The 13,412-nt window shown below is 36.1% G+C and overlaps 1 protein-coding gene across 4 annotated transcripts in view; it reads right to left on the bottom strand.

Moving 5' to 3' along the window:
• Positions 1–13,412, bottom strand: part of phactr4b (phosphatase and actin regulator 4b) — an 87,459-nt gene that overhangs the window by 60,181 nt on the left and 13,866 nt on the right. For all 4 annotated transcript variants that reach the window (XM_061916091.1, XM_061916090.1, XM_061916092.1 and 1 more), the window contains exons 2-3: positions 2,633–2,738; positions 2,385–2,429 (exon numbers count right to left, since the gene is read on the bottom strand). In XM_061916091.1, coding sequence (XP_061772075.1) covers positions 2,385–2,397 — 13 coding nt within the window. In that variant the 5' untranslated portion in view covers positions 2,398–2,429; positions 2,633–2,738. The remainder of the gene's footprint in view (positions 1–2,384; positions 2,430–2,632; positions 2,739–13,412) is intronic.

Below are 13,412 nucleotides of genomic sequence, written 5' to 3'. Positions count from 1 at the left end.
GGGAGAACTTGTAAAATAGCAAGGTGTTCAAATACTTATTTTCTTGGCTGTATATTATCATCAAACCTGGGTAAAGGTCTTAGGATTTATCGATAAATCAATTTATGTTACTAAATTTCAAGTATATTGGTCTGCGCCCGGCAAGTTTGCATTCCGAAAAATAGGTATCAATCGAAGATCGTTTTAAAAGGGAATCTATCAATTTTATCAATACTAAAAAATGGAAAACATTGGATTTAATAACGACAGACTTTATATGAATTTTAACACTTTTAAAAATAAGGACATTATACATAAAATCTATTTTGCATGTTTGTGACAAAACAAAATGGTGGATAGCTACGGTGGCTGAGAAAGGTCACAATTAATGCAAACGTCAAAAGACAATATCAATAATTAAAACACAACAGCTTTCAGCTACAGCACGATGGCAAAAGCCATAATAAAAACAAACTACAAGTTCACACAACACAATAATTTATAGCCGTACCACAACTTTAAGCTACAAAAGACACGACCACCACACTGGAAATGACAGCGGAGCAAATTAGGCGATGCACCGACTTCCACAATACAACATGAAGTGTGACACACAACAGGCACCTGGTAGCCCAGTAAATGTCACTTAATTGTAAACAAATAAAAAGAACAGATGGATAAAGGAGGCTATGGGAATAGGAAGCGAGGATTTATTTTACAGTCACACTGCTCGATTTGTTTTTGCTAAATAGTTACTGAATTAATAATTTCAACTCTGTGAATTGTTTCGAAACGAATCGTTCTAAAAAAAATTAGATCGGCCATGAATCGTATCGGAAACTAGAAATATCGACTCAAATGTTTGTCAAAATTAATCGTTACACACTTACACGCGGGAATCTTTATGCTCCACACAGAATTGATCCTGGGTTCAACACGATTCTTGATTCAACCCGATCCTTTTATTGTATTGTTTATTATAATTAACAATAAAACCTTTCCAAAAAAGGGTTACAATACCTTCTTTTGGTTGCTGACGTATGATGTATACCAAAGCGAGTAAGCAAATAGAGGGCCTAAAAAGGTATTTTGAAAAATGTATTCTTAAAAAAAAAATTTGGGGGGATAATTTTTTTTATCTTGAATTAATTTAGAATGCAAATAAATAATAATCACAATGTGAATGTGAATCTATTTTTATGAGCACCCATGATTATTATATACAGTATTACAATTTGTTTGTAACAATAAAATTGAATCCTTAAATATCTGCTTGTCACCTTGACTTATGATTTCAAACCAAGTTAGGTTATCCATTAAATTGTATCTACAAAAATCCAAAAATTACATTCATAGGCAATTGTGTAATAATGTAATGAGGCAATTATACTGTACATTTATATTCATACCTTTACTGTTACAAGTGGCATTTTGACGGCAGCCATAACTGTTATGTGGCCCTCAATGAAAATGAGCTTGACACTCCTGGTGTAAACAATAATAAAATCTTCATTAATAGCCATTAAAAACTTTTCTGACTAATTTTTGGTCAAACATTTTTAGCAGTATAGAATGTTGGACGTGCAAGAATAGCTTTGGTGGATGTGGCCATCTTGATTTTTGACTTTCATTGATCGCCTGGTATGTCATTCCCAGCTCGGACTTCCAACTTCCAAGGTAAATGGAACGTACCATGACACATTGCCGTTCTTCCCTTGTCTATCCACGAAACAAACATACGTTTTGATTGGATAACAGAGATTAATTTGATTGGTGAAAATGCAGCTGATTGGCCAAAATATGCAGGAAAGTTGCCGGCATTAGACAAAGTTTCTAGGGCCCGCATAATTCACAAGAATTAGTTAAATTTGCGCAACCGCAACATCGTGAATTCCTGGATAGACTGTGATATGTTTTTTTAGTTGAATAATTATTACTATCATAGAAAAACTAAAACAAATACAACAAATAACTATTACTACAAACATGAATTTATAAAAAATAAAAGGCTTTGGTCAATACATAAGGAAAGACTGCATTTAAATAACTTGTCCTGTCTTGCAAAGGTCAATGGCCTAGAAAATATTCCTTAAGCTTAATGAATTTCAATCAAACAATAACCATATCAAGACATCTCTGTAAAATGAAACCCCACAGCTCTACAGCAATGCTGCGTGCACACGCTTGACAACAGCCTATCATAGAGCAGGAGGAAAAACTGACCCCCAATCAGATGCTGAGGCCCAAAGGATGCGTGGGTTAGTCTTGAGTGGCTCATAAAGTGTCCACAAGCGAGACAGCGCTCATAAACACAGTGAATATACAGCAAGATGAGTGGCTCTATAGCTCTTTCCGCAACATTAAAATGGCACTTAACAAACCACATCTTCTAACTTGGTACTCACCACGATTTTCCATCACAGAGTTTGTGGCACACCAACCAACGGTTCCTGAAAAACAACATTGACACACCTTCGGTTAAACAAGTCATTTTATTCCTAACGGAACTTGTCTAATTTTAGCTTATAATTCATTAAATATATCAGAAATTGACTCAAGTTTGAACAGTGTTTAACAACACATAATTTCAGCTTTAATTGTTGTACGGCACATCATAATTAAAAGACGACAATTGTAAAAAATGTAAACCTACGCAGTTGAAAGTCATGAGTGAGTGGGGTGGCAGACTTCCTCAGCAGCAATTTCTTTCCTCAGGTTTTCAGCATAGTAAAGACAGCAGCTCAGCCCATCTCATCCTCCTTGACAAAGACAAGAAAATACATTAAAAACTTGCCAGAGAGTGACGGTGAAACATTTAAAGTGATTGGCCAAAATGATGATCACGATTATCAATATTGAAATTACGATTACAAATCATGATTGTTCATTATGTTAGGTAAAACCCTGTTGGGGGTGCGGACCGAACCTATGTTATTCAAGACAATATTTGTTTTTGTTCATTATTAGTATTAACATGTCAGCTTTTTCAATAGGGAGCAGGTTGAGCCAGAAAACCGGACAGAAATGTTGGCACTCGGTGGAAAGATTTCTCCAGACTCTGATTTTTAGCAGAATTGTTAGCTGTTAGTCCCGCTAGTGCAAGTCAAAAGTGACACAAAGAGCAGCGTGTTTTGCAAACGTCTAAGGGCGTAACAATAAGTTAAACATTTGTGTCCACATACTGTTTAGGTTACTGGACAGATTCACAAAGAGTTTGAGCAGAAATATGTCATATACAAAGTAACTATACACTGCAAAACATTCCCATAGAGCTATGTCATGTGAACTGTTTTTAAAGTAATAACTTTATGACATGTAAAAAATCCCACACAATGTAAAAGAAACATGGCGTTAACATTTTTAATATCAATTTAAAACAAAGCAGTTTTGTCAATGCAGTTGAAGTCTAGTGAACACATTTTTTCTTTTCCAACACCATGGGGTTCAGTACAACTGTTTGGCCAACAAAAATAAATAGGAGCGATACCTCACACATCCAATACACAAGCTTTGTGCTTCACTGACAACACAGCTTCTGTCACTTCACAGCCTGTGATCAATTTAATGAGATGATAAACCATTTTAAATAGCGTTTATGTTATTGGGAACACTAACAAAGTTAGCAATTAAATAAATGACCAATCAGCGTCCCAGTCAACAAAACAGCAAGACATTATAACGTTTTTTGCAATGTTCCCTACAGTTTTATAGACTGCCTGCTGCATGTTTGCTCCTGTTCATAACAGTGACTATGTTTCCATGTACTAAATTGGCTTGATTTCTCAAATAGTTCGTTTTTTCACACCTACATGTGACGTCCCAGTGTCCGTGCCTAATGGCAGCTTTTTTCAAGGAAGCAGCAAAATTCGATAGAACACGGTTATGGGGCGGCGCGGCTCCGTCGATAAAGTGGCCGTGTTAGCAACTTGGGGGTTCCAGGTTCTTCGGCAATCCTAGTCACTGTCGTTGTATCCTTGGGAAAGACACTTTACCCACCTACTCCAAGTGCCACCTACACTGGTTTAAATGTAGCATAAAGATGAAGATAACTGTTTCACTTTGTAGAGCGCTTTGAGAGAAAAGCGCGACATAAATATCACTTACTTCACAACACCGGGGGCGGCGGAGAAAAAAACAAACTCTTGCGGTTATTTATCGCAGTAATTAAAACGTGTCTTTTTATCATGTAGACCATATTAGCACATTTTTCTTTATAAGATCCTTGTTTCCACTTACAAGGACATTATACTTCGAATTAGTAATGAAGGATGTGGAGTATACCACATCACATGTTAGATTCAAGATGGATGAAAACACAGCCAAAAAGTTCAGATGTTAACTTTCAAATTGGTTTTTATACTCATTGCAGGGTTTCTGCTTAACTGCCAAGATACCTGTGGCGGTGGGGTCGTGGTCAAGGGTGTGGGTAAGGGCGTGGTCACGATGAAATCATCAAATAATTTGCGTAATCTGCTATGATGATATGATTTTCTTAAAAAATGTTTTTTCACTAGTGTTTTTTTTTTACAATTGATTCTCCTTAGTTTTATCCTGCTTCTAAATTTGTTTTAACTTCTTTGCAGCACTTTGTGAAACTTTTGTTTTCTAAAATGTGCTATATGAATAAAGTTGATTGGATTGGATAAAAAGGCAAAAAAAATGTATACATAAATTAAAAAACGAACCGGTTATTAATTTATATTAAGATACAGTTTTATAACGTTTTGCCATATTTTCAATATTTTTTTCTCATTGCACAGTGTACTTTGAGAACTGTCCAGGTGTCTCAAGACTTTTTGTTTTAATAAAAAAATCTAATCTTCTTTTGGTGTTGTTATAAAATGTAGTTGTGTCTAGAGACTCTTAAATTCTGTCCATCAATGTCCCTGATGAAAGAGGCGAGCTCTAGCAAGCATGACGTCATACTTGCTTCTTGCTGCCGCCCGCGGATCGAGGCGTGCCTCAACATTGACCCACGCCCACTGAGAGCCATGTCCAATTGCCCCCACATTAGACCGCTGAAGAAAAATGTGTGCAGGTTGTAGAAGAAGTGAATCAGTTTGCAAAAGAGACGTAAGCAATGTTTTTTTTGTTTTAATGTGCTATTTTGCAGTATTTGTGACAGAAAATAAAAAAATAATATTTTACTTTTGAAATAAGTTATGCTCTGTATTAGAGATGGTCAAATGAAGCTAATTGATTCGACAATTTCTCGAAGCTTCAATGCCTGCTTCGGCACAAGACTCTGCTTGTTGGCCAAATGTATAATTACAAACAGCTGTATCTTAACCATGTAAAAAGAGTGATGCATTGAATTAACAATGACAATGACTCAAAAGAAATGTTTGACAAAATGGTTTTGCTGGTTAAATGAAATTATACAAACCCCATATCCATAAGAGTTGAGAAATGGTGTTAGATGTAAATATAAACTGAATACAATGATTTGCAAATAATTTTCAACCCATATTCAGTTGAATATGCTACGAAGACAACATATTTGATGTTCAAACTGATAAACATTTTTTGTTTTGCAAATAATAGTTAACATTAAAATTTGATGCCAGCAACACGCGACAAAGAAGTTTGGAAAGGTGGCAATAAATACTTATAAAGTTGATGAATGCTCATCAAACACGTATTTGGAACATCCCACAGGTGTGCAGGCTAATTGGGAACAGGTGGGTGCCATGATTGGGTATAAAAACAGCTTCCCAAAAAATAATCAGTCTTTCACAAGAAAAGATGGCGCGAGGTACACACCTTTGTCCACAACTGCATGAGCAAAATAGTCAAACAGTTTAAAAACAACGTTTCTCAAAGTCCAATTGCAAGAAATTTGGGGATTTCAACATCTACGGTCCATAATATCATCAAAAGGTTCAGAGAATCTGGAGAAATCACTCCACGTAAGCGGCATGGCCGGAAACCAACATTAAATGACCGTGACCTTCGATCCCTCAGACGACACTGTATCAAAAACCGACATCAATCTCTAAAGGATATCACCACATGGGCTCAAGAACACTTCAGAAAACCACTGTCATTAAATACAGTTGGTCACTACATCTGTAAGTGCAAGTTAAAGCTCTACTATGCAAAGCAAAAGCCATTTATCAACAACATCCAGAAACGCCGCCGGCTTCTCTGAGAGATCATCTAAGATGGACTGATGCAAAGTGGAAAAGTGTTCAGTGGTCTGACGAGTGCACATTCCAAATTGTTTTTGGAAATATTCGACATTGTTTCATCCGGACCAAAGAGGAAGCGACCCATCCAGACTGTTATCGACGCAAAGTTCAAAAGCCAGCATCTGTGATGGTATGGGGGTGTATTAGTGCCCAAGGCACGGGTAACCTGAACATCTGTGAAGGCACATTAATGCTGAAAGGAACATACAGGTTTTGGAACAACATATGCTGCCATCTAAGCGTCGTCTTTTTCATTGACGCCCCTGCTTATTTTAGCAAGACAATTCCAAGCCACATTCAGCACGTGTTACAACAGTGCGGCTTCGTAAAAAAAAAGCTCTACATAAAACAAGAATGGGAAAGAATTCCACTTTCAAAGCTTCAACAATTAGTTTCTTCAGTTCCCAAACGTTTATTGAGTGTTGTTAAGAGAAAAGGTGATGTAACACAGTGTTGAACATGCCCTTTTCCAACTACTTTGGCACGTGTTGCAGCCATGAAATTCTAAGGTAATTATCATTTGCAAAAAAAATAATGTTTATCAGTTTGAACATCAAATATTTTGTCTTTGTAGTGCATTCAACTGAAAATGGGTTAAAAAGGATTTGCAAATTATTGTATTCTGTTTTTATTTACCTCTAACACAATTTCCCAACTCAAATGGAAACGGATTTTGTAATTAAATATGTTTGATGTTTTATATATTTATGTGATTTGTGTGTTGGTATTTTGCCACCATGGTAGAATCATATGATATGACAGGTTGTACTATGTTTTTCTGTCACCTTGAAAAAATGGAGGAAGATGACAATATAATGTCAACTGGGCAATGATGTACAGAACAAAGATTTGGTGCATTTAAATTTTTGGTTTAAGTTGATTCTTTTTTTCTTTTTTGACAAAACCTCTATCATCCAGCTACCACGGGTCAGAGCGTGTCTCAACGTTGACCGACGCTCACATTGAGCTACACCCACAATGGAGAAACCAATACGACTTTTGTATTTACTCCCTTTTAAATACAATCTGTGGTTTACTGGTCTTTACTTGCCGGCCTCATCACCAGGACATTCACAACTACCAAAACATTAGGGCTGCGAATCTTTGGGTGTCCCATGATTTGATTCAATATCGATTCTTGGGGTCACGATTCGATAATATAAAGATTTTTCCGATTCGATTCCATTCTCGATTCAAAAACAATATTTTTCTGATTCAAAACGATTCTGTATTCATTCAATACATAGGATTTCAGCAGGATCTACCCCAGTCTGCTGACATGCAAGCAGAGTAGTAGATTTAAAAAAAAAAATGCTTTTATAATCGTAAAGGACAATGTTTTATCAACTGATTGCAATAATGTAAATTTGTTTTAACTATTGAACGAACCAAAAATATGACTTATTTTATCTTTGTGAAAATATTGGACACAGTGTGTTGTGAAGCTTATGAGATGCGATGCAAGTGTAAACCACTGTGACACTAGTGTTCTTTTTTTTATATTTTTATAAATGTCTAATGATAATGTCAATGAGGGATTTTTAATCACTGCTATGCTGAAATTATAACTAATATTGATACTGTTGTTGATAATATTCATTTTTGTTTCACTACTTTTGGTTTGTTCTGTGTCGTGTTTGTGTCTTCTCAATTGCTCTGTTTATTGCAGTTCTGAGTGTTGCTGGGTCAGGTTTGGTTTTGAAATTGGATTGCATTGTTATGGTATTGGTGTGTAGTGGTTTGTTGGATTGATTAAAAAAAAATAAAAATAAAAAAAAAAATAATAAAAAAAAAAAAAATATATATATATATATATATATATCTTTGAAAAATCCCCCCCCCAAAAATCTATTTTTTAAAAATGAGAATCGATTCTGAATCGCACAACGTATTCGCTTTGTATTCGAATCTATTTTTTCCAACACCCCTACAAAACATGCTCTGAACCAACACGGCTGATTAAGACACACGAATACACCTACCAAATAAGAAACTATATATTAATTATATGCACTAAATGTAACACCTAAGCATATCTGTATCTTTAGATCTATATATCTATATATATATATATATATATATATATATATATATATATATATATATATATATATATATATATATATATATATACATATATATATATACATATATATATATATATATATATATATATATATATATATATATACAGTATATATACACCGGATTTTTCCGTGTATATATATATATATATATATATATATATACACGGAAAAATCCGGTGTATATATATATATATATATATATATATATATATATATATATATATATATATACATACGTATTTTTCGGACTATAAGTCAGAGCTTTTTTCATAGATTGGCCGGGGGTGCGACATATACTCCAGAGCGACTTATGTGTGAAATTATTAACACATTACCGTAAAATATCAAATAATATTATTTATCTCATTCGCGAAAGAGACGAAGTAAATGTCAGCAATCGTCACATACACGTCAAACAATAATAATTCGGCGGGGGAGGGTCATGGAATGGTAACTGCTATATGCTATATGTTACTGACGTAACTATTAAAATGGATCATTTCATCGTTGGCGGTAACTTATAAAATCTGAGAAGGGCTGAACAGAAATTGGACCGAAAAGGAAATTATCTATTGCAGATTACTAGCTGGACGTAGTAAAATATGCAGCAGAAAACGACAAGAGGAAGCGGCGCACACCTTTGGAGTTGGCAGAGTTGTTTAGAAGCGACATCGAGGAAGAAGATTTCATCGGATTTATCGATTAGGAGTGACAGATTGTTTGGTAAACGTATAGCATGTTCTATGTGTTATAGTTATTTGAATGACTTTTACCATAATATGTTACGTTAACATACCAGGAACGTTCTCCGTTGATTATTTATGCGTAATATAACGTACACTTATTCAGCCTGTTGTTCACTATTCTTTTATTTATTTTAAATTGCCTTTCAAATGTCTATTTTTGGTGTTGGATTTTATCAAATACATTTCCCCCAAAAATGCGACTTATACTCCAGTGCGACGTCTATATGTTTTTTTCCTTCTTTACCATGCATTTTCGGCCAGTGCGACGTATACTCCGGAGCGACGTATAATCCGAAAAATACGGTTTATGTTTTTTTTTTCAAATAGTTTTTATTTTTTTAAAAATAGCCGTTCGGTTCTGCATTAGGGTTCATAGTTTCCGCCTAAAAGGGGCGTGGCTCAATGTGGGTGTGGGTAACCGTGAAGGCACGCCCCCATCTGCAGATGGCAGCCAGGGGTACTTGGCTTCAGCTAAACTTTCTCTTCTTAAAAGCCGCCGCTGCCCTCTTAATATTTGCTCATTTTGAAGTTCGCTGTCCATGGGTACATCTGTTGCGTTCCCATCGCAGACATGCTGACAACCCTCCAGACAATGGTGTGCGTCTTGTTTACATACGTGCTTTCATGTCTCTAAACATCCCAAAAAGTTGCTGGATATGTCAGTAGTCACTTTTGAGAAAGAACGTCACTTAGAGGAGTTGTAAAGATATTAGATTTAACAAGAAAGTCGCCAAGTTGACAAGACTGCGCTGGGATGTGTGCGAAAAATAAAGACGCCTGAAGTTAATTCTGGTTGGTTGATAATGCATGGTGCCTTCCGCGGTTGGCTAGATTTAGGCACAAGATTTTATGGATTGGTCTGTGATTGGTAGATTCGGGAAGTCAATCAGAATTTCTGTCTGCTATGTTGCTCGATCGTTGTCAGTCGCAAGACTCTCGTATTACATCATCACGGAAGTCTCACAAGATTTGAGAAGCCATATTTTCTAACAGATCGACAACCCGACAAATCCATATTACATATAGATCAATCCGAGGCTCGCAAAACGTTGTATTCATTTCTCTAAGTTAAAATTGGTTATCGGTTTGTATTGATTAATTGTTTTACCCCCTTATACTGTATGTATATATATATACCCTCTATGTATAAAATCATACAATTAGAGTATATATAATTTACTCAATGCAAACTTTTAGATTTACAAACTTTTAGATTACGTTAAATTTGCCTCTGTGTGCGAACCATGTCTCTGTGGAAGAACGCTTTATTTAGTTGACTGCAGGCAAGAAAGCAGGGCGAAACATTGTTAACTCAGTAGGTTGTGAGTTCAAACCCCGGGCGAGTCATACCAAAGACTATAAACAAAATGGGACCCATTGACTCCCTGCTTGGCACATAGCATCAAGGGTTGGAATTGGGGGTTAAATCATCATAAAGGATTCCCGGGCGCGGCACCGCTGCTGCCCACTGCTGCCCTCACTTCCCAGGGGGTGATCAAGGGGATGGGTCAAATGCAGAGGACAAATTTCACCACAACTCGTGTGTGTGTGTGTGTGACAATTATTGGTACTTTAACTTTAACTTGAGAGTCCCAAAAACTCAACAGACCAGCATGGAAAAGAGGAGGGAACCGCTGTTGAGTACAAAAAACATACTATTTACAAGGAGTACATTCAAGGCACTCACAAGCATGACCAAAGCACAACACAGTAACTAACCAAATTAAGTTTTAATTGTAATGTGTCTTTTCTGGGAATATATACCAGAACATAATTATATTACAGCGGAGGAGAAGACACTATCTGTTCTCTTGTTCCAGACCGGCCCCTTGCTCTTCCAAAGCACAAACACGCAGACAAGTATGGCTTCCCTCTCTCTCTCCTTTTTCCCTACCTCTGTCTGCTACTTGCTGGTCAGTTTTCTGCTGTTGTTAATGTGTATGCATTTTACTAGTTTACGTGTTTATTATTGTAACAGCAATATGGTTGTTGAATTTAAGGATTTCTGTGATTTTGTTTGTGAGAGAGCACCACAATGGCTTCAGTGTGTGTGCGTGTCTTGGCAGAGCGGGGTACAGCATCTTGTTGTTGTTTTGAAATTTTTAATACATAGAAGGTTGATACATCACCCCCTTGTTATATTTGGCATCAGTACTGTATAGCACTTTATACTGTGTTCAAAGTGTACAAACCTTCACTAAAATATGAACTTTTGTCAAGGCTGGAACCCATTATTCATATTTACATTGTTTCTTATTGTTTCTATGCTTCACTATACAAACATTTCTATTTAAGGACCATGTTCAAAAACCAAGTAAGTTCATAAATTGAGGTTTGACTGTAAAATAAACAAAAAACACAGCAAAAATGTGTGTTAAACATACTTGGCCAAAAAGGCTGATTCTGATATCACAACAGCGCTTTGAGTTAAAAAGATGGAACATTTTGTATAGGTCACTAATCAGTCGCTGGTCATTTTTAGCCCTGCGATGAGGTGGCGACTTGTCCAGGGTGTATCCCGCCTTCCGCCCGATTGTAGCTGAGATAGGCGCCAGCGCCCCCCGCGACCCCGAAAGGGAATAAGCGGTAGAAAATGGATGGATGGATGGATATAATGTGTATTGTCTGTATAGTGTGTCACACATTTTGTTGATGGATAAAATATCAAGTAACAATGCTGTCTAAATAGTTACCTTTATTGTAGTTTAAACACCGCAAAAACTTTAAATCTTAAAAAAAAAAAGTATTTTTCTTATTTCTCGTCAGTTGGTGTTAGTTTAGTGTTCCAGTACAGACATGAACAAACTCTATGTAATATGTCATTTAGTCTTAGTCACTTTAAATTAAAAAAAACTGCTCACTCATTATTAAGTAAAATGTCTTATTTTCTCTTATGTATTTATAATTACTACTTACCAGACAAAAACAAGTTTTGTCTGATTACATGTTAAATTAAAAGGAATTTTCAGTGGAATTCCCAATTACTAAAATATTCAATAGCTGCAGAATTGTCAAAAAAGGGTATGGGTATCATGTCTAATTTCCAAAATTGATTTGATTTCGAGATTATGCCATGGGAATATATTAGGGATGTAACGATTAATGGTATGATGATAAATGATAACTGCGGTAAAACCCTTGACGGTTCATATTACCATTTTAAATTTAAATTATCAAAAAATCCTGATTAATAGACCCACTTTGATAAAAATAACAGATGGTCTGGCGCTGCCTTACTTGCTTAAATGCAAACATAAATGCAAGACACATCTACGTCATTAAGACACAACATACCCCAATCTAAACGTGTCCATGCACATTACTGTCTGAGCAACTAAGCTATTCAATTGTGCACTTTTAACCTAAAAGCTGTGCTTTCTCAGCAAAGAGTGATTGATAAGCTGTACACTCGAAGATATATGACACAAAGGTGTTCTTATGGTGCGTTCAAGGACTGCTGAACAGAGTAGGACACCACAAAGCCCACTAGAACACTCATATCAGTGAAGCATAAGAAACTCAAAACATGCAAAATAGTGGTCCTTTTAACAGTGGCTCTATTTATTTTTGTTATTTAAAAAATTCTAAAGATTTCAGTGTCTGTACTTTTGGAACACGTTTAACAATACTGCGATACCAATAATCGTAATACATTTTGTCACAATAACCATATGACATGACATTTTTATATGATTACATCCCTAGAACTACTAGTGTTGCAAAACTTAAAAAATATTGATCCATAATCAATCAAATCCATTATTTCATACAGCCCTAATAAAAACACACAAGGGCCTTTTCTGCCACTTTAGCTGCATATGTAAAGTATGCATGACATGTAAACGTCACAGTAGGCCACATAGGTTGTGTAAATATGTATAATGAGCAAAAAAACACTGTTTCAAACACACACACACACACACACACACACACACACACACACACACACACACACACACACACACACACACACACACACACACACACACACACACACACACACACACACACACACACACACACACAGCCTCAATAAAATGGTGGTCATGAAAATAGGGTGTTGTTGGCCTACTTCCCTGAACATGTAAGCCCTCTACCAACACTCACCTTCTTCACTGTCTGCCATAATAATACATGGTCATGCCATATAAAAACTTCAAGTGTGTGTTATAGTTTTTTGTTCACTGCTGCTGAAAAGTGACTTTAGCTGACATCTTTAGCGATTAATTGGAACAACTGACTATATCAACACAATAAACCTGTCTTTGAGGAGGCAGACAAGCTAATGTGTCACCCAACAGGCTCCTCGTTAACAGCGTGGATGACACCAGCAGGGGATTTTCTTTCTGTCCAGCTTCTACACCACACAAAAAAACATACTCAACCATCAGGCATGCAAAGGTATCCAT

The sequence above is a fragment of the Nerophis ophidion genome, linkage group LG11, assembly GCF_033978795.1.
Source record: "Nerophis ophidion isolate RoL-2023_Sa linkage group LG11, RoL_Noph_v1.0, whole genome shotgun sequence".
NCBI classification, from domain to species: Eukaryota; Metazoa; Chordata; class Actinopteri; order Syngnathiformes; family Syngnathidae; genus Nerophis; species Nerophis ophidion.
Note: the sequence above shows the minus strand (reverse complement) of the source record. Positions and strands in the feature narration are given on the sequence as shown.